General features: G+C 35.2%; 1 protein-coding gene and 1 long non-coding RNA gene across 2 annotated transcripts in view; one reads left to right on the plus strand and one right to left on the minus strand.

Moving 5' to 3' along the window:
* LOC135199307 (uncharacterized) overlaps positions 1–21,872 on the plus strand; it is a 761,114-nt gene that overhangs the window by 285,191 nt on the left and 454,051 nt on the right. The gene's annotated exons all lie outside the window — the stretch shown is intronic.
* On the minus strand, positions 1,596–20,017 carry LOC135199234 (uncharacterized). The gene is made up of 7 exons (XM_064227101.1): positions 19,917–20,017; positions 16,312–16,502; positions 15,835–15,908; positions 4,643–4,826; positions 4,195–4,315; positions 2,920–3,000; positions 1,596–1,651 (listed from the first exon to the last, which is right to left on the minus strand). The coding sequence occupies exons 1-7, from the start codon at positions 19,957–19,959 to the stop codon at positions 1,596–1,598; spliced, it is 750 nt and encodes a 249-aa protein (XP_064083171.1). The 5' UTR covers positions 19,960–20,017.

Below are 21,872 nucleotides of genomic sequence, written 5' to 3' on the forward strand. Positions count from 1 at the left end.
ATATTGCGCAAGCAGACCATCCAAGGTTGGTACGCCTGGTAGGCCTAGCGCTGACCACGTACCATCTAACCTATGCGCTGAGGAGCAGGAGCCTGGAACAAAGATGGCGGATCTCCCCCTCTACTTGCTGGGAACAAAGGAGAGTGCATATTATTCATAAGATTACCCAAGGCCCTCCTGATGTTTCCGATACTGAACCGCTAGGAGAAACGAAGGGGTATGAGACAAATAAAAGCAGGTGGAGAAACATATGGAGCAGCCTGGTTTATTGCCGATACAAAAGAAGCCGGTAAGGTTTGGTCATCCAAAGATGGCGTCACCACCTTCCTTTTGTATTGGCTTTTCCCATAGAACTTCTTCCACTGTTCCACCGACCAACCGTGACAAACAGAACATGGATTAGTAACCGTACATACGTTTTCCCTGCACCTACTACACGTTGGATGAGGATCCGTCGACACCGAAGTTAGGAACCTAGAACATGGAAAGCCACTGACTCCTGGGCATTTCCTTTGTCTCCTCTTCGAAACGGTAAACGATCCCGATGTTGAGGCTGAAAAATTCTCCATCATACACGTATACACTCTTACCACACACTGATAACACTCGGAGAAAGAAAAGGTAATAGGAATGAAAAATAAAAAATGAAATGGATAAAGAACGGGCAAACTGAAAAACCGGCTTTAAATCAGATAGACAGTAACACGTCTTATCTTAAAGGCGGTAGGAAAATAACTGGTGGGTCACAGGTAGCCGTGGGCATTCTGGGTATACATGCCCTGTGACCTGGTATAGATGCCATTAGTCCCTGGATCTCACAAGTGTAATTTTAATTCTACCGGTTTCCAGCTTGGCGCTAGTAAATCCTAATGTTAAGACCGAAGGTTTGTTTCGTATATGAACAATATGATGTTTATGACATTTACACAATATACTGAAATTTCCACAAACACTATTAATAATTTTGAAAAACAATAGCACCCATAAATTAAGAAAAATTAAAATTCAAGAAGTGTATTTTAAAGGCAAGACAGCTATACATTTAAGGTTTCCATATTTTTAAGCACTATGGGCCTACACTACATATGAAAAGAGGAATGGTCTATTCCAACTTTTTTTTCAAAATAAATTTTACATTTCATTCTTGTGTACGTATATATATTCCACACTATAGAAGGGATAAAAGACTTAGCTCTGCCATTTACCCACCCTTGGTACAAAGCTTTGAACTAAATTAGACAGGGTGAATGTGTATTGTTTAAAAAATTAATGAAACACTGCTGCACCATTGTAAAATTTAAACAGTTTAGAGGAAAAAAAGTAACTTTGAAAGGCTGCAATGTTCTTCAGTACTATATCAAATTTTCATTCTGACATCTCTGGTATGTATTGTCTATGAAGCAGTTTGGTGCACTTTTACTGACTAAGCTATTATGTTCTGATCAAATAATTCTGGAGCTAAATTTGGACAAAAAATGTTTCAACTTCTTCACTAGAAATCTTAGAAAACAATCACCTTAAAGTACGTACCTTAGTTTTGGATTTTGCCTTAAGAGCTAACATCACCTCCTGCTGCAAACTAGCAATTTCATGCTCTAGTTGGGAAATATTGTTGCAACACCTTTCTGTGCAACATGCAGCTCATTTTCAGCTGGAAAAGTAAGAGTTATGTATTAAAATTTCACACAAATTTCAATACTATTTCTTAACATACCTGTATTTCACATAAATTCTACGTTCCACAAACAATAACATTGAACACCATTCCAAGTCCAGTATGTTTGGAAAATGCTAGTTTAATTAAATAACACACTGATACCATTTCATATGCAACATTGCATAATTAGAAAACACAATACTGAACTCAACATATGGTCAAATGGTGGACTGACAGTGGGTAATCCAGCATTAAGTTTTCCAAAGATGTCAGAAAAAAATAACCCCTTACGAGACTGGTTAGTAACTACAAGCTGCAGCAGAAACGGTTCATAGCCTATTATTATTATAAATGCTTTAATGTCAGTTTTTCCTATATGGGTTAGATGCAAAATGAGTTCCCTCTAATCTTTCTGCCAGACGCCCATCTGGTCTACCGAGTCATTGATCTCTTCGTTTGACCTTTGATCCCCACCCCATTCTTTTGACCTTCTTTAGATAGGTCTTTATTCTGTTATTTCCATATCTATTGCCTTTCTGCCCAAAAATTCCTCATACTTTCTTATCAACATGTCCAAGGCATCTCAATCTGATGATAATATCACCAATCAATGCAGTAACCTAGCTGCTCTATGACACATATGGTATGGATGCTGTTAGCCTTGTAAGCTCTAAGGAGTAGGTGACCAACCAGAGCACTGAATCAGAACTACCAAATAGTGTCATTAAAAGAATGAAAGTACAGTAGTTACTTGGCAATACATTTAGATCAGCCTCAAAAAGCAATGTCCCTCATGTTACTAGATGCCATACATAAACAACCAGCACTTACATGGTAGCAGCCATTGGAGGCCAGATAGAATGGAATACGTATGTGACTCAAGCCTAAAGCCAAGCACTGGGGAGGAGGACTGATAGAGAAGGCATTTATGGTAAAAAGCTTGTCACAAGAACATATACCTCGAGTAAGCCTACAATGGTAGTCCTACAATCTATAAAACTCCTGAATGCAGACAGTACTTTGCCTAACTGAAACCATCCATAGTTCTTTGAGGACTACCCTCTTACATTCTACCAGGGAGACTTTCTTCCTAGTTTCTAGTACTATAAGAACAACAAACCACATCAGCAAAAAATCAATCACTTCTCAAGTGCCCCTTGTCTTTCTCAGTTACAAAGTTCTTGGCTCAGAATAAGGATCCTATAGCTGATGATATCTAAAGCTAATAACATTCCTTTCAATTCCTTGAAATCTGCAATTACCTGTAATACTATTCTGGATCAGGAGCAACAGGCTTGATAGTCTGATCTGATGATCTGTTACTGGAACCATTTGGTTATTAACTGGAATAAGTGGATTATTATTTAGGCCAAAGGATAAGTGCTAGGGGCCTAGGAGGTCATTCAGCAAACGAAAATAATGTTGCAATGTTTCCTTGGAGACAGCGGAAAGTAAGATGGAGGAAAGAGAATTGGAGGTAAAGTAAAAGAATGAAAGGGGTTGCAGCTAGTGGCCAAAAGGGATGCTGTAAATAACCTTAAGTAATGCCTACAGTGCACCAGGTGAGGTATAGTAGAACCCCCGTATTCGTGTTCTCCGGATTCGCGGACTTACACATTCACAGATTTCTCTCGGGAAACGTTTCCCTACATTATTTGCGGAAAATTCGCACATTCGCGGTATTTTTCTATGAGAAATATCCACAAATTCCTTTTTTTTTTTTTCTAATCAATCATCATAAAATGCACTTTTTGTGATAAAACTATTACAAAAACCAAGTATGAAAATTTTTAGTGGGTTTTTCTTGAGTTTTAACTAACAAAATAGGCTGTTTTTAGCATTTTTATAGGGGATCCAAACATTCGCGAGTTCTAACTATTCATGGGGAGTCTGGTACGCACCCCCGCGAATACGAGGGGACCACTGCATAGTGAAGCACTTTCCCCATAGGGGCATTTGGTTATTAGTAACTCAAGGCAAACAGGCGATCCCTACTATTTTGTTTCAGAATTCCTTACCTGGTGAAGCATGTTCCAAGATCATTCTATATATAAAAGGAATGTTTCCATGATTACTAAAGATTTAGTTGGATCTCAGGAACTGGCACATGAGGCACCATATACTATTGTCTTATCTCTCCAGTATCGAAAAAATGTTACTGTAGTGGAAAATGTCTCTATTTGCATCATATTTTTACACATTCAGCTTCCACGGTCCCATACCCAGTCATAGATCACAAATCATTTGTGATTTTTTGTAAAGCTTTGCTCTATGCTCCTTAGTTACTGGCATAATGTTCCTGTATACATACAAAAAATCATATTTTCCCCACCATTTTAATGAAAATGCCTTGTCAAAGGAGATTGGTATAGTAGTGTCAAAACTGTAATTTAATTCTCTTGTATACTGTTCAATACGATATCAAGTAAGAACTTTGTAGACCTAAGCTGCATATTCCATTTCACTTAAACATGGCAAACAAAAGTGAAGTTACCTATTTCCACTTGTGTAATAACAGGCTTCTGTAAATCCCCAACAAACTGCAAGCTTGACATAGGTCATATCTTTATGAACTGTAGTGGCTGCTCTACCATTATGAACAAGTGCTTCAACTACAAGGTGCAGGTTGTCTGCAGACCAACACAGTCTCCTACTTTGCTGTAGAGTGGGAAGCAAATGTTTAAAGGTTTATTCCCAGCAATGTGATCATCCAAGGATAATTTATTCCAGTATGATTTCAACACTGCTTCACACTGTCCTGGAAGAAAATGTCAATCTATATTAGTCAAATCATTCAGTACCATACTTCTCACATATGGCGAGAAGAAATACAAAGGAAAGCTTTAAATAATTTTGAAATACCTGTATCAATGTATTTTCTCATCATGAATTTACTAACAATGAACTAGGTGGCAAGCTGCAAAATCCATGTTGTACATCCTATTGTTACTTACAGACAGCTAAGAAATCATAAATTTTAATTACCTGTAATAATTTTGTGTCAACAAAAACCTTTGAGTTTATATTATTGGCTCCTAATGCTTGTTTAACTTTTATTCCATGCAAATCGTGATGGAGCTGATATGAATACTCTTCTTCCCCAGCCAACCAAGATTCTTCACCTTGCTCACCCAGAGGCAATTCATCCAGAGGCACAACTTCACCTAACCTGAAATAGCAAGTGCATGAAAATAAATATTTATAACCTTGATACAGAATAACCTTAGTACGTACTTAACCATAACTAATGCACTGGAGATTAATAATTTAATTCTAATACTGTACTGTACTGTACTACTTTGAATATCATTGATGTTGGCGAAAGAGCAATGAAGCCGTAGGTATGATTTCTACCAAAAACACAGCAGTATTAAATACAAGAGCATATAAAATCAGAAATATCCTAGTTTGGTAAGGGTTGTACAGTAATCTTATTCTCAATTAGGTGATTTTAATTTGTAACCTTCCTGCAACATCTTCTCCATCATCCCCATCCCTATACTAAAGTGTCTGTTGCCTTGGTGTATTTTCTCCAATTATTCCTTTCAAAAGCATCTTCCTCCACAAAATCTTCTTCTCTAATTCTTCCTTCAACTTGTAACTCCCTCTAATCCTCTGTTCCGTCTTGACACTCTAATCATCCTAGCAGGCTTCTTTCAATTTTTCATTAATATATTCATAAGAAAATTTTCTTTTGTACACTGTCTTAAGGGGGCCAGCCAGAACCCTTATATATGGGGGTATAGGGCGAAAAATGCAGTCATGAAAAAATTCATGGAGCTTCGTTTGGCAATGGAGAATACATATACGAAATATTTCGTCAAAATTCTTCTTACTTTTGTAGTTACAGGGTAATTAGTAAAAGTAACCCAATAAGACAAAAACATTGATCCGTACAAGAAAATGCAATATTTCTTCTGTTATCGTAAATTGTGATAATTATTGTCAAAGAAATTGTGAACAATGGCATCTGTAGAGATTCCATGAGGCGGCAGGAGGGAACTTAGTCAGTTTACCACCTTCCAGTGTGAGGAGAAACCACTTGTAGTGTAAACGTTCGCGTTTCACCTCTGACATTCGCTTGCTTTTACGTATGTTTATCTGTTTCGGCAAGAATTTCATCATGCCAATGAGGAAGACTAGCAAAACATCTCGCTAACATACAGACAAAGAAATTTAGCTCTAATATGAATACAGAATATCATAATATACGCAATATTAGCGTAGTTAGTGAAGAGAGAGAGAGAGGGAGGGGTGTATAGTTATGAACGCCCCCATATTGCCTGACCCACATATTGTGCAGTATTCCAGGCTACGGTCTTTGAGGAAAGGGATCTTCATAGTTTATGATTATTATTATTAATAGGGGTTAGTTTTTCCAGACCTCTGAGTCTCAAGTAGACTCTTCTCGGGCTGGTTCTCAGGGATCAATCCTGAGAAAAAAAAAAAAAAAAAAAAAAAAAAAAAAAAAAATAGACTTTATTTGAGAAACCCGTCTTATTTAAAAAATTTATGATTTTATTAATTGAAAAATCCCTGCTTTCCGCAAGAATATTTTTCATTTCCGAACTCCGCAGATAAATAGATCTTTCCTGGGTCCAATTTGGGCACTCAACAAGCAAATGCTGTACTGTCATGGGTGTTTGACATCTGTTACATTTCACTGGGTCAGCATGTGGTGTTGACATCAAGTGACCATGTGAGATCTTGTGTGTCCTATACGTAGCCTTGCTAGGATCACCTCTTTTGCCCTTTCCTCCTGTGAGGATGTTCTCCATGCATAGACTTCAGTTTTTATATTTTTAAGTTTATTTGTCGTTGGCACCGAGGCCCATTCTTCTTTCCAATCCTGGTAAATTAATGTTTTAACTGATTTTATACCCAGTCTGACACTGGGGCATATGAAATTGTTGGAGGGATAGTGCAGGCTAATTTGGCAGCAGAGTCTGCATATTCATTTCCTTTTATTCCCACGTGTGCTGGGATCCAACATATTTCCATTGATATTCCTGATTGTAGGAGTTGATGAATTTTTATTTGAATTTCCTGTACTATTTGGTTTCCTGTTTATATTGTCTTATTGCATCTATAGCACTACGTGAGTCACTGAAAATAACAGAGACACTTGCTTTTGCCTCAGATATCATATCTAGAGCCATCTGTATGCTGTGACTTCAGCAGTAAATACTGATGATATTGAAGGTAGGCTTTTTTTACTTAACATATTTTTTCGAATATGCAGATGCTCCTACTCCAACATTATTTTTTGGAGCCGTCTGTATATATCATAAATTTGTTGCCTTTTCTTCTAATGTGCTCCAAAGCATGTTGGCGGTACATTTCCGTACTTGTCATTTGTTTTTTTTGAGTAGGTAAGACAGGGAGGGAGGTACATATCTTACTCTATTTAAAATCCATGGTGGTGGCAATTCCATTGGTGGGTGAAAAAATTGGATTCATATTATGTATGTTCATTATGTATCTAGCTCTTTTTGGGAAAGAGCTAGTACTATTAACTGCTGTTACTTGATTACAGTTTGGAAGCAGTAAGTTGCAGGAGACGATCCCGCTTGCAATGAAAGACCTCTCTTGTATTGTTATTAAATTATGGTGATGTTTTAAGGGCAAAACACCTGCCTCCACCAAAAGTGAGTTTGTTGGGGACGATCGGAAAGCTCCTGTGCACATGCACGCCTTCATGGCGCACTGCATCGAGAGATTTTAATGCAGATTCTGAGGCGGATGAATATATTGGACAGCAGTAATCTATTATGGATAAGACTGTTGCTTATATGTCATTAATAAAATGTCTCGCTTTGCTCCCCAATTAGTGTGTGATAACTTTTTTAATATGGCAAGGGCTTTGATTTTTGTACAAAATTGTATTTCAGTGCTATAAAGATGCAGTTTGATTGTTTGGTTCTTCATCCACCTTTTGTCTTTGTAGAAGACGATTGCTTTTGTTTTATCAGTTGAAAAAATTTAAAATCCAACTGAATTTGCCCCACTACATATATTTTAAATGGCAGTACTGAAGAACTCTCTGAGGCATGTCTCAAATTACTACTCGTATAGTAAATGACAAAGTCATAACATATAAACTGTTTTTTACACCACTTGGTAAATTTATAGTAATGTCATTGATTGCTAAAGCAAACAATGTACAGCTCAAGACACTACCTTTGAGGGATTCCTTTCTTCCAGTTTATAGGTTACTGAGTAGGAATTTTTCTACTCTTACTTGAAAAGTTCTGTTTGTTAAGAAGTTCTTAATAAATATTGGTAGTGGGCCTCTTAGTCCCTGGAGTGGAGTTTTTGCATGATGTTATGTTTCCATGTGTATCGTATGCTTTTTCTATATCAAAAAATATAGCTACTGTTAATTTCTTTTGTTCAAAGCCTTTTTGATATGATCTTCTAAATGTGTTAAGGGATCTAGGGTTGATCTGCCAGCTATTGAACCAGATTGTGTTGGTGTTAAAATGGATTCTTTGGTTATTACATACGTTAATCGTGCATTAACCATTTTTTCTAAGATTTTGCATAGGTAACTTGTTAGAGTATCGGTCTATAATTGGATGGATTACTTGCATTCTTTCCTGGTTTGTTTATTGGAATAATTATGGCATGTTTCCATTTATCAGGAAAGACACGTTTTAGCCAGATACTATTGTAAAATTTTAATAAATATATTTAGCTATAGGAGCTAATTTTTTCTATCATTTCAAAATGGATTGTTTTATCATATCCTGGTGCAGAGGGATGACAAGAGTTGATGGCATTATCTAGTTCATCCATGTTAAAAATATAGTTATATTCCAGGTCTTCAAGAGTTTCAAAATTGAGTATTATATTTTCTTTTTGTTTTCTGATACTTTGAAAATGTGTATCTAGGCTGGAGTAAGCACTGATGTTTCAAAATGTTTCCCAATTATGTTTGATATTTCATAAGTATCATGGTATATTTTACCATTTAAATGTATTGCACTTCTGAGGTCATATGTTTTCCATTGATTTTCCTTATCTTTTGCCAGAAATTATCCCTTGTGGATGTGTTTTGAAGATATGTTTGAGACATATTCCTTCCATGATGCGATTTTTTCAGCTATTACCGTTTTTCTAAATTTGGCTGTATATTTGTTATAGTATAGTGGTTTAATGTGGTTAATTGTTATGTTTGTTATAACTATTTGTTTAATATGTTTATACTATAGGGCTATTTTGTTGAGTGATATTAAGGCGAGTTTTGAGTCTGTTTAGATTGCGGCTCAATATATGTTTTATTTTACTTAAGTTGTTAATGTTGGATTCCACCATGGGACAGGGGATTTTGTGGAATGTGTTTTGGTTTTTGGAATACTTTTATCTGCAGCATTTATTATGAAGTTTGAGAAGGATTCACATGTAGTATTGTGATCTTCATTATGTGGGAATGGTGGTATGTTTCGTGTGTATAGGAAATATTTATCCCAGTTAGCTTTTTGGATATTATATCTTGTAGGTGGCAATATTTTGACATTACTTAAGTAGTTCAGAATGATTGGGAAATGGTCACTTGTGTATGAATCGTCTAGGACGTTCCATTCAAATTTCTCCGCTACATCATTTGAACATAATGAAATGTCAATTGAGAAAAGGTTAGGTGTGTATTTGAAAAATATGTTGGAACTTCACTTTCATTGAGACAATACAGGTTGTGTTTCATTATAGTATTCTCTATGTTGATTCCGGATGTGTCAGTGGGGTTATTAATATCCCATAATGGATTATGTGCATTAAAATCTCCTACTATAAGTAGTGGTTCTGTATACTCTTTGCTAATAAGTTCAGAAAAATCACTGAAATTTGCATTGACAATTTGGGTTGGTATATAAATTACAAATAGTAATTTTACTTTTATCAGGCATATACAGTTTTAATTGATGTTATTTGATATGGCATAGATGGTTATGTCAACAGGTCATATGTAATGCTATTATGAACGTATATGGCTGTGCCTATTTTCCACCGTCAGTTGGTGAATAACAGGCAATTTTATAGTGTTGGATATTTGTAGGGTACTTCCTATATGTTGTAGACATATGCACATTGGGTTGTGGTTCTCGTATGATTCTTTGTAATTCACCCAGACGTAGTCAGGTAAGAGACCCATTTATATTCCATTGAATGATTTTATATTCCATTATTGGGAGGAATTGGTGTTAAATTCTGTAAATTGATTGCTGATTTTACTTTGTCTCGTAGTTTATATGCATTTGTTAATTTATTTGTGGTTTTTTAATCATTGTATTTGTATGTTGGTATTAGATTCTCCAGTTGTTTGTTTTTCATAGTTGAATATTAATAAGTCTATTTTTTATTTTATAATTTCCTTTTTGTATTTTCAAGGATTCAGAACATAATTCGTTCTCATGTTGGTGTGTTAAAGGGCACCTCCTTAATTTGTAAAATTGTCAATACAAATTTTGTACTGTGTCCTCTGTCTTGGTAGTTAGTGGTTATATGTACTTACAAAGCATTCATTACAACCACAAGATGAAGCATGTTTGGTAATGTTAATTATTGGTTCAGAAGTTTTTGGTCTAGCTTTAGAAATTTCTGGTTTTGTAATTCTATTGTTCCTTTTCTGTAGTGATAAGGACTGTGGTTTGAGGGGTTATTTGTTTGTTGTTGTTAATGGGATATTTCGGTCTTGTGGATGGTTGGGGGGTGATAGTTATATTTTGGTTTGGTTTAATGGTATGATTTTCATTAGTATTATTTGATGGAAATTGTAAAGAGTGATCTTTACTGTCCAGATGTTGGCTGTTTGATTGAGATTGAGGGTAATTGTGTATTTCCACTTGTGATGAGGTAGTTTAATATCTTTTTTAAAATGTTCTCCTGGTGTATTTGGAGTCTCTCTGGATTGATGTAATTTTCAATATTTACTTTTTTTCCCTTAGGTGGGGGTTCTTCTAGAATTCTTTTCTTTTTGCCAGTTCGATTATCATCATTATTTAATTCTTCTTCTATTGGAAGTTCTTTTCCATGGATAATGAATCATCTATGGTTAGTGGTGGATTGTGGTTGTTGTAATATCACTTTTATTTTGGGTTCAGTATTATTGGTATGAAATCCAGTTTCCATGTTTATACTATCTTGTTTGTCATTGTGCTGTTTGATGTCTTGATTTTTAGTCACATTTGAAAAGGTGGGGGCTTTGGATGGATTGTTAACGCCTCTTACTTTAGCTCAAGTCTGGCTTCCATGACTGACATTCCTGTCCTATTTATTAACAACTGAAGTTCTGTGTTATATTGGTAAAATGAACACTTAGATTTTGCGTGATGGGCTAGTCCACAATTAATACATTTTGATTGATTACAGTTCCAATTAGTGGTATGGTCATCTGATGCACAGACTGCACATATAGCTTTATTACGGCATCTTTTGTATGTGTGTCCATACCTTGAGCACTGTGTACATTGTAATGGTTTAGGAACAAAAGGACGAACTTCTCTATTTTGTCCAAGAATTTTTATTTTAAATGGCAAGTCTTGGCCTGTAAATTTTATTTTGGCAATGTTGATATTTTACTTTTATCTTTCCTACTTGAAATAGAGTATATTTCTAAATCGTGGATATTGTTATTCTCAATTTTAGGGAAGTCTAGCAATAGTTGTTTGAAGGAAGCTCCATGCTCGCTATTGGGTAGGATGACTGTACCCTGTACATAATTCAATGTTTCGTGGCTTGTAATTATTACCTTTATATTATATTTCTGTTATACTTAAAAAGGCAGTGGACTGCTTTTTATTGTTACTTGGATAAGCCATTCATTGTCCTTGATGTGTCTGCATTCCATGTCTTGTGTTGGATATATGTTAAGTAATTTGTTTTCTAGCATTGCTGCTGAGATTTTTGTTGTCAGCTTTGAGGACTAGAAAATCTTGACCAATTGTCTGGTCCAAAGAGGTCATCAAAATGTAGCAATGTGGGATTAAGTCGGTAATTTTTGTTTCTCTTTGTCCTTGTTTTATGTATGTTGCTTGTCTATTATGATTTTTATATTTTTCTGTATTGCTGGGAGGATTATTTGTCTCTAATTCAGAATTATTGTTCATCATATATGGTTCCATTGTTACGATGTTGGAGTTTACCAATTATTTTTGTTTGTTTCTTTTTTATTTATGCACTCTATTTGGTTTTGGCTGGCTCTGCTGCTTTACTTGGAACAGGGTGTTCCTTTGTATCTTTTATAGTACTTTCACTGCTTGTGGCAGTACCTAGGAAATTCGGGAGTGACGTGCCAATGGTCGGTCATCGACTGTGCCGTAGTTTTCCATCATGGGCCCACCCGGGGTACTCAAATCATTTATTTCACAGTTCATAAATTTTGAGTTTTTACAAAAAAAAAAAAAATCTTGAAAAGATATCATTGCCCTTCGCGAAGTTAAATCTTCTGCCAAAGGCACAAGTGAGAAAGGACTCCCAAATGTCCGCATCCCTACCCTACCCCAAAAGGGGATGGCAAATAACATGATTAGTATGCCCAAGTGTAAGCAGAACCAGCTTGCTAGGACTAAGAGTATTATGTTAATACAATTATCCCCATCCTAATCACATTATGGGCAAACTGGATAGAATGCCGGAGAGTTCTATTCCTAGAAACCAGGCCCCCCTGGAATCCGTGGTCCAGCTCCACAGAATAGTTTTCCGCCTGAAAAAACAGGTCCGAACATTGTCGGGTAGAGATGAGGATCTACCACAGTTCTCACTATTTAGCTTCGGATTTAACTCCACGTTAAGCCATGATATGTTTTCTCATTTATTTGCTTTCAAAAATTTTGGCAAAAAATGGAAAAGTCCACATAAGTTTACTCGAAAAATATAATGTCATATGGGACTCTTGGGTGGTTCGAACCTGGAAGAGATTCCTGAGGTTCGGAGAGCCCCTCACCACGTCAAGTGGTCAAAATGAGGGGGTTCATTTATGATAAATAGCATATTTTTGGGTTTATTAATACCCAAAAAGGAATATGAAATTCATAATAATCATGATTTATTAACATTGTCTTTGTAAAAAGAGAGTACACGTTCGAGTTTTACCACTGACATTCTCTTGATTTTACGTGTTTATCTTTGTTTCGGCAAGAATTTCATCATGCCAAAGAGCAAAATACAAGGAAAATATCTCGCTAACATACAGAAGAAGAAAATTCGCTGTAATAGCCAAGTTAGTGAGGGAGAGAGAGAGAGTTGCGTAGGAAGAAGTGCCCTGTCTTGCCTGACACAGTGCCCCAGGCTACGATATATGAGCAAAAGGATCATCATTTATGATTAAATTATGATAAATAACATAGATTTGGTTTATTAATAACCAAAACAGAAATATGCATTCTTAATAATCATTTTTATTTATTGTCCTTATAAAAAATACAAAGAAAACTTTGAACGCCCGTATCTCAAAATATACTTATTGACCTTCAAAATCTATCTTCTCACTTAGTTTTAAAGCTATAGCACTGAAATTTGGTATATAACTCAGAAAGACACAAAAGAACAATCAAAGACAGCCCTTTTTTTCTCTAATTGTTGTTTTGTGTATTTTTTTTCTTTTTCCTGATTTGTAGGGTTTATTGTTTTACCATAATGAAAACTTCATATCTAGCAAAAAAAATGACTTTAAGAAGAAAAAACTCCTCATTCGATTGGAGGTCTACATCAGGTCTATATGGTAGTAATCCCAGGTCTTAATATTAAATATCAAGGGAGGAGATAGATTTTGAAAAATGGCTATTTTTCGGATAAATCGCCCTGGCGCCACAAAACCAAAGGTCAGAGGTGAAAATCATATGCGGTTTGGAGATGTACCAAGTCACCTTATCAAGTGGTATGAATATCAAAGTCCTGTCCTTAAAAAATGGCATTAGCCGGCGGCCCTCTTAACTCAATCACAGTAAATAAATGACAAAAACTTTTAATCCTCAGAATGTGGTAGTTTTGACCAATACAAAACATGCCACTTCTTCTGCTGATTAATCAGTCACAGCAGATTGGTTCAAGTCTTAATAGACAAAATACTCAGGCCAATTATTATACACTATTATACACCAAAGCATGATATAAGATTGTGTGATCGATTGTTGTAAGCCATGTTACTAGAAGTTTTTGTTACAAGATGATTTATAGGCCTAATTATTAACTGAAAATATCTTGACAATCTGATGCTTAAGAACCTGCACTACCACCAACTTCTGTTTTCTTGGACACTGTAATCAGAAAGACTGCCAACTTAACCAGAAACATAAAACTCCTTGTCAGAGGAACTGGTAAACATTATAAGTATAAAATGTTGCAGAGCAATATCTAGCATTCACTACATTTACATATTAAAAACAGCAACTGAAAATTTTTCTGAAATGTCTGAGTTACAAAAGCGTACAGTTGTAAATGCAATATTTTTTTCCTATCCATCCTCATGAGAGAAAAAAATGATCATCAATTTGATAGAAATGACAAACTGTCAGACTTTATAGTACACCCAGAAGATACTAAGTAAAGAAATGAAAAAAAATTTAAAATTTAATTCTTGGCAAGAAATGGGGAGGAGTAGGTTAAGAAAAACCTCATTTTAATAGATACTTTTCATTATTCCTTCATAACAACATTCTCTAGCCTCAAAGAGATAGTACGTTTCACTGTTAAAAGAACAAACACAGTAATCATTTCTTGGCAGGTAAAGCCGTGAAGGGAGGTGTTATAATAGATAAAACTGGCAACCTTTCACAATCTTCACAATAGTATATATACAATTACAAGTGGGTAAAACAAAACAATGAACACTTTACAGTAAAAAACATTGTATTCCCTGTTTTTACTGTAAATTGTTCAAGATTTTGTGTTACCCACTAGGTAAATTTATTGTAAACAACTGAGGATTTCAAAAATTTTCTATTGTAAGCTGATTATTATTTATTTATCTATGAAAACTGTAGGGTCTATTTTAGGCTTGAGAATGATGTCATGAAAGAACGAAATGATTCACTATAAAATACTTATTTTTTCAATCTATCTTCTTTTACTGGAAAGATGTTCAGGATTCTGAAATGTATACAAACATATAATAAAAAAGGGAGAATTATGTTATGTTAGGAAGCAGACAACATTTTATAAGCAAAGAGTGAATATTAAGGACATGTTTAAAGCATGTACCAATATTCCTCTATTCAAGAGATAAGAGAACTTAAAAGAAAAGGGTGCTTCTGAAAAGAGGAATACAGAATGTTATGATTCATGACTTGTATGTGTTGGGATGATCATATGCTATTCCTAGGATGTGTCCATACTATAGTAAAACATGTCTTTAACTTATCACACAGAAATCACAAACAAGCTGAATGGCAATTAAGATTTATTAGAAGTTTCTACCTAGTGCGCCATATGATTGGCCAGTACTGGCCAAAGTTTCTTTCTTCATTTATGGTCTTTGACTTATATTCAACCCTTTTGTGATAGATGAGAGATAACTTGCTGCCATGTGTTTAACTGCATATTTTACTGAAGCAATGTTCCTTTATTGTATCAAAAATTTATTATAGCCACTAACTCAACATTTCTAATCTCACAGGGTTTGCCCAAAAAGGAGTGAGAACTAAAGCAGGGTGGAATTTTGAAAAGTTGAAGAGTGAGGTGGGGAGCAACTCAAGTTAACATATAAAAGAGCAAAAGGCAGAAAGCAGCTGTGGCCGGTGGGGAACTACTACTGACCTTTGTGCATCACACATAGTAAAAGAAATAATTAAGATAGGAGAGACATTTTCTGTGAAAGGAACAGGAACATTTCATTAGAAGAATACATTTTGAAAAGGATAACAATCAAAGGAAAGATGCAACATTATGAGAAAAGCACAAAGACGAAGATCTTGACCAAATGGAAGAACCAGCACATTTGCCTACATGACTAACCTTGTGAGATGAAATCCTGATGTGAACATTTTGGTGATAATGATGATTATATAATATCTATACAGCATTTGGATACATGTGGTTGACTTAAACTGTACATTTGATCATTATAGATTTTCATTTGCTTTAAAGTTCTTGAGGTCTCTTTATTAAGGAGAAAAATGGCAAAGAATAATAGTGGCAATATTCATCACTAATCTACAACAAAAGATACAGCAACTCTTTACCTGTTCATGTGCAGCAATACATCTGATAGACACAAAGGCTGTTGTGTACCTCGCCTAAAGGCAGACAGACTTTCCTGGAAAATATAAGCAATATAGATTTTTTCCACTGACTAAATAAGCAGTATAAAAACAGGCTTTGATGAAGGAAAAAACCATGTTTGGTAGCCGCTGTGAGTCCTCAAAGGAATTACACTCGCACATAACAAGGTTAACACCTATCCATGCAATATCTCTAGAAAAAAGTTACTGAAACCAATCTTTAGTTCATCAATTGTTTTCTTTCTCAAATATCTTTACAACACAACAGTGAATCAGCAGAGTAAGATCATAAAGTAAAGTACTATAATTATAAATTGAAGGGAAGACTCATTTTCATACCAGTCAAAACGTGTCATTGAACAGAGAGAGAGAGAGAGAGAGAGAGAGAGAGAGAGAGAGAGAGAGAGAGAGAGAGAGAGAGAGAGAGAGCCAGCATACCTGAAAGGTGAAAGTCAATTTTTTTGTAACATAACACCAATGGTGAATAGCAGCTGTCCAAAATGTTAATCGTGCAGTTCTAGCCACCTCATCTTGCGCAGTGGGCATGGGTCCCATCAATGTGCGTATTCTCTCTTCATTACTCCACTCCGATGGAAGGTAAGGGCGAAGATCATCCATACTGGGGTTTCCTATTTAGGAAATGGCAATCAATTACAGTAATCATATAGCACTGGATTTGTTACTACACTTATTAGCTCACCTAACTATTATAATCCATATTGTACCTTAGAAAAAGGTTTCGGAAGTGAAATTTCCTTTTTAATATTTTGAGAGCAACAGGTTACACATGCCTGCATGTAAAAAAAGCCACTTAAAACAATGCCCAATCCATGTGACTGACTGAGTAAATATGATACATACAATTTAAAGGATAGGAACAACTTGAAGGGAAGGGGAAATCGGGGGGGGGGGGGGGGGGGGGGGGGGGGGGGGGGGGGAGTAAAGGTCAAGATTTTGGTGACAGGAAATGGCATTTTTATGTGAGGTTATTGGGGTATAAATACAGGTTTCAGAAGAATGAAATCTCCTTCCTGATTACAATGGTCAAATTAATGGGGAACAGAGTTCTGCCTTTTGGCAGGTTGGGGTAAGGTAAAGATGAATCTCTTATGAATCTCTTGCATGTGGCATTTGACACATTTATCTCTCCAGTGTGGGCACACAAAAGGCACATAGCCTAGGCTATTTTTTCCTGGCTATTCTATTCCACTTTCGAAGTTCTTTCATCACTCTTGATACTATGTATTATACTACCCAATCGATTTTGCTTTTTCCAATCACATATAGACCACCAAATCTGTTAGATATTGTTAGGAAAAAGCAAAAAAAAAAGGAAAAAAATTTAGTGGTTTACCCAATTCATGAGTGTAAAGAACAAAGCCACACAAAGAGCAGTTACAATAAATACAGACATAAGACTAGGCTTCCTGTTCTCAGCAAGAAATCAATCGACCATACCTGTTAGATATGGTTAGGAAAAAGCAAAAAATTAGTCGTTTACCCAATGAACGATAGACAAAAATCACAAATTTTTAATCAATTTGTATTTTTTCGAACATTACAAACCTGACGTCTTTACATTAGGATTTTCTCCAGTGCTAGCTGGGAACTGGTTATGAAAAATTAAAACTTAATAAAATCAAGGTATGGCGGAGTAATACACAGTATCATCCAATGGGAACAGCAAGTGGAGCAGTCAAAAAAAATACTGACAAGAGCTAAAGTTTCATATTCTTAATGAGAAATTAACTTATCATTCTAGGCTACGCTGTGGGTACATTGTCAAACTGCATGGTGTAGAAGCAGCCTTAGGTTACCTCAATAATTAGGATACCACTCCTATAATTCATTTAGTCATTCAAGTTTTTCCTCTCCTAAAGCCCATCGATTTTCTACTTCGATTCCTCCAAATTATTAAATGTAGAAGGGACTGAGATACTGAAGCACATCAGGCAGAATTCATATCAAATTCACATAAATCAAATCAAGTATTGGCTAGCCTCTTTTTTGGGGGTTGACTGTAAGTTATTAACCCCAGGGGCTAGTAGGTACTAAACATGGCAAAATACATTTGACACCCCAATCGCTGGTAGCTGTCGTATTCATGGGAACGTTCCTTGCAGTCCATGCAGAGTTACTGCCTAGAATTACCCATAGAAGAGTTGCACACACTACATTTCCGCAGGTTGTACAGTGTTTGATAACGGATAAGATCAAGGACATAATTTCGACTGAGAGCACCTTAACTAAATCGGTAATTCTAGGCAATAATTCCGCACGGAATGCGAGGAACATTCAAGCAACTACGACACCCATGAGGGATTGGGGCGTCAAATGTGTTTCTCTGTTTAGTACTAGCCCTTGGGGGTTAATTACAGGCAACCCCCCAAAAATACCTAAATAGTAAATTCTTAGTACTAGGCTAATACTAAGAACCCAAATCCTATGGAAAACTGTAATTTCCAAAGAAATACCATACACGGAGTTAGGTATTACCTAGATCTACCACTAAACCAAGCTAAGGTAACCTACGTTTGACCTGCAGACTTTGGCTTGGTAATTCTAAAGAATAGCTCCGCACGGAGTGCAAGGAACGTAACCGCGAATACGACATCCACTAGGGATTGGGGCGTCCACTGTATTTCGCTGTGTTTAATACTGGCCCCTGGGGGTTAATTACAGTCGACCGCCCAAAAATAACTGTAAATTCTTCATAAGCAACCCAAATATTATAGGAGACTGTAATTTCCAAAGAAATACTCAATGCGGATTTATTATTTAGATTTACCCTTTGGGTTTGGGGCTTCGTCCCTTGTGCGACACCCAAAGGTAAACTTTCAAATAGCATAGGCTATTGTGTGCGCAACTGGGTTTTCTGCCTGGCTATATACTGTGGTAATCTTTACCGCTGTTAATGAAAGATTCATGGCTAATCTATGAAAGGTTTGACTAAGCCTATAGGGCTATTAGGCCTACTACTACCTAAATTACCTTGGCCTGGGCTACAGTTTAAACATCTACCTAGGCCCAGGCATAAAGGTTCGAACACAACCCCAATTTCTATTAATCAAGGCCTATATATTTAATATAATATAATTACTAACAACCGCGATATTCATTTAACAATATAATAACTAGCCTAGCCACCTAACAACCAATTACTACCTAGGTATAGGTACTAGGTAGGCCTAAGGCTACTTGGTCAGCAGCGATAGGCACAAAACATTACATCTTAAATTAATAAAAGAATGGAGACGGAAATTTTGGTATTTACGTTTGTTATATAATTATAAATATTACCTTGTACGTTTCCCCGAGTGGATGAAACATCCAATAATGGAACGCGTTAAAAATAGCTTGGCGAACGTACGAAGAAAAGTAAAATGGCAACTCATTTTGTTTACAAATTACAATATGTTTCCTACCTTAGTCTGTTGACTATAGTGTTTGTTTGCGTTCGGGTGTAATAACTTAATAGTAATTACAAATTTAACATATTTGAGTGATTAAACTTAAATAAAAGTCATATTAATTCGTCAATGTTGAGAAGTTACAAGGATTTTACCGTCATCATCTTTTGATTGTGACATCAAAATACTTAAAAACTATTTTTTTTCTACATTAATATGCTTGGTTTACCTATATCAGTTGTGACACATCAAAATACATATAAACTTTTTTCTGTATATTAATATGCTTGGCTTACCCATATTAGGTGTGACTTATCAAAATACATAAAAACTTATTTCTAGTATATGCTTGGCTTACCTATATCAGTTGTGACACATCAAAATACATATAAACTTTTTTCTATGTATTAATATGCTTGGCTTACCTATATTAGTTGTGACGCATCAAAATACATAAAAACTTTTTTCTATACATTAATAAGCTTTACCTGTAGCAGTCGACACATTAAAAATACAAAATTTTACCTGAATATTAGTAATATGACTGGCTTACACCTGTAGCAATTATGACATTTCAGATTACATATAAACTTTTATCCTAAGATATTAGAGTAATATGCTTAATTGACTTACCTTTCGCAGTTTTAACATCAGAATTTTCTCTAAATATAAACATGCTTTTCTCTAGTCGATGTACTATGAGAGGACTATCATTAGTAATCTGCTACGTGAAACGTCCAAAAGCGTTTTTGAGTCACAGTGGAATAATTCCTAACGGTACTACTACTACTGCGCTGTAACATGACAGTAAGAGCTAAACTTATATTAATTCACCAGAAATACACATAACAATAGAAGAAAGCTTAACCTCTCCATATGATAGGCTACCCGCCTGAGTCTGAATAATGGTTATGCCATTATGATTATAGTACATGACTAGAAATCATGAAAATGGGGTTAAGATAATAATAATAATAATAATAATAACTAATAATAATAATAATAATTAATAATAATAATAATAATAATAATAATAATAATGGTGGTGGTGGTAGTAGTAGTAGAAAAACATGCACATGTAATAATTACAATGGAGGTTACATTAATTACTGATGTATAACAGTAATAATAACAGTAGACATTTATACACGATCATGTATGCAATGGAGAAAAAAAAATGATAACAATAGGTATCAAGCTTTTACTAAATAAGTATTATCATAATAATTGTTACTTCTGTGGGGAAGAAATAAATTAAGACAGTTACATGATTTCGAAAATCTATTTTAGAGCTGCAATGTTTCAATCTTTGTATGTCACCGATGGGGCCTACCATCCCTTTACTGCACGCAGATGTTGGTACTGTACTACTTCTCCTCCAGAATTGTGACATTCTCAGCAAATCGTATTAATCAGTCCCCGCTGTTTTTAGAAATCAAGATGAAACTCGAAAGATTAGTAGTGAAAGGAGAGCACTGTGGATTTCCGGGATAAACAGGGCTTGATAATTTTCAGCAGTCAATTGGCAAACGAAAATCATCTCAGACCACTTCATAGTGATGAGTGTTATCAATTGTTTATGAAATTAATGTTAATATTGAATAATTAAAGAATCCCAGGGGATAAGTATTTCATAAAGTAATTCATTAACACCCACTGCGTCCTCTGTTAAATGATAGATTAGCGAAGGCCAGGAGAATCAACAATAAAAGTACAAATAAAGTAATTATAATAATAATGGTGTTTTGACTTATAAGAAAAAAGCGAAAATTTACATAGCAAATCTTTGGGAGCTCATAACTCAAAAACATACTTATTCTCATGTTGGTAGCATTACTCGGTTTTCTATTATCCAATTTTAGAGAGAAAGATCATTGGAAAGAGATATCCCATAAATTCCTTGAGCCAATTTTTTTTTTTTTTTTTTTTTTTTTTTTTTGAGTGAGTAGACAAAAAAAAAAAAAAAGTAAAAAAAATTCATAAAAAAATAAATCAAAATCCTGTTCACAGGATTATTCCGTATATAAAGTAGTTTTTATGGTACGATTTTCAATACAACTGATATCATATTAGCGGAGAAGTCGCTACCTAATTTTTCTTTTTTATTATTTTTGCTAATAAAACAAAGTTTTTGCTCAAATCACTTGAAATTTTTGTATGATGGAGGTATTATATATATCTAAAACATATATGGAAATTATGTATTTTGTATAATAAAAAAAAAAATACAACATAGCGGACGGTCCCCTTAGAAGATTATCTTACATTAATATACTTTTGCAAAAATCCCAGATTTCAGAGTGAAAAAAGCCAGGTGAGAGGCAAAAAAAATCCAAGGAGTGGATTTCATTTCGTATTATCTTTCCGCAATTTGACTGCACAGAATTTGGTCATTTGGCGTTAATACCTATCTTAGTAGTAAACTCTAGACAGGAATAACGGTCAAAAGTAATTAGACACGGATGTTCCTATTTCACCAGTGCTTCGATATAGTGTATTGGCAACCATGAAATCAGCGTCAAAGATAAAAGAAGCAGATTGTTATATCAAATGGTAAGCATTAACTGACAAACTTTGCATAAATAATAA

This window comes from Macrobrachium nipponense, chromosome 25 (genome assembly GCF_015104395.2).
Source record: "Macrobrachium nipponense isolate FS-2020 chromosome 25, ASM1510439v2, whole genome shotgun sequence".
Lineage (NCBI taxonomy): Eukaryota > Metazoa > Arthropoda > Malacostraca > Decapoda > Palaemonidae > Macrobrachium > Macrobrachium nipponense.

Excerpts from the sequence above, each read along its gene's own strand:
- LOC135199234 (XM_064227101.1), bottom strand. The coding sequence starts at position 19,959 with ATGTTTATATTTAGAGAAAATTCTGATGTTAAAACTGCGAAAG. Across the intron at positions 15,909-16,311 it reads AATTGACTTTCACCTTTCAG|GAAAGTCTGTCTGCCTTTAG; the intron begins GTATGCTGGCTC and ends TATATTTTCCAG. Across the intron at positions 1,652-2,919 it reads GATCCAGAATAGTATTACAG|CTGAAAATGAGCTGCATGTT; the intron begins GTAATTGCAGAT and ends TTACTTTTCCAG.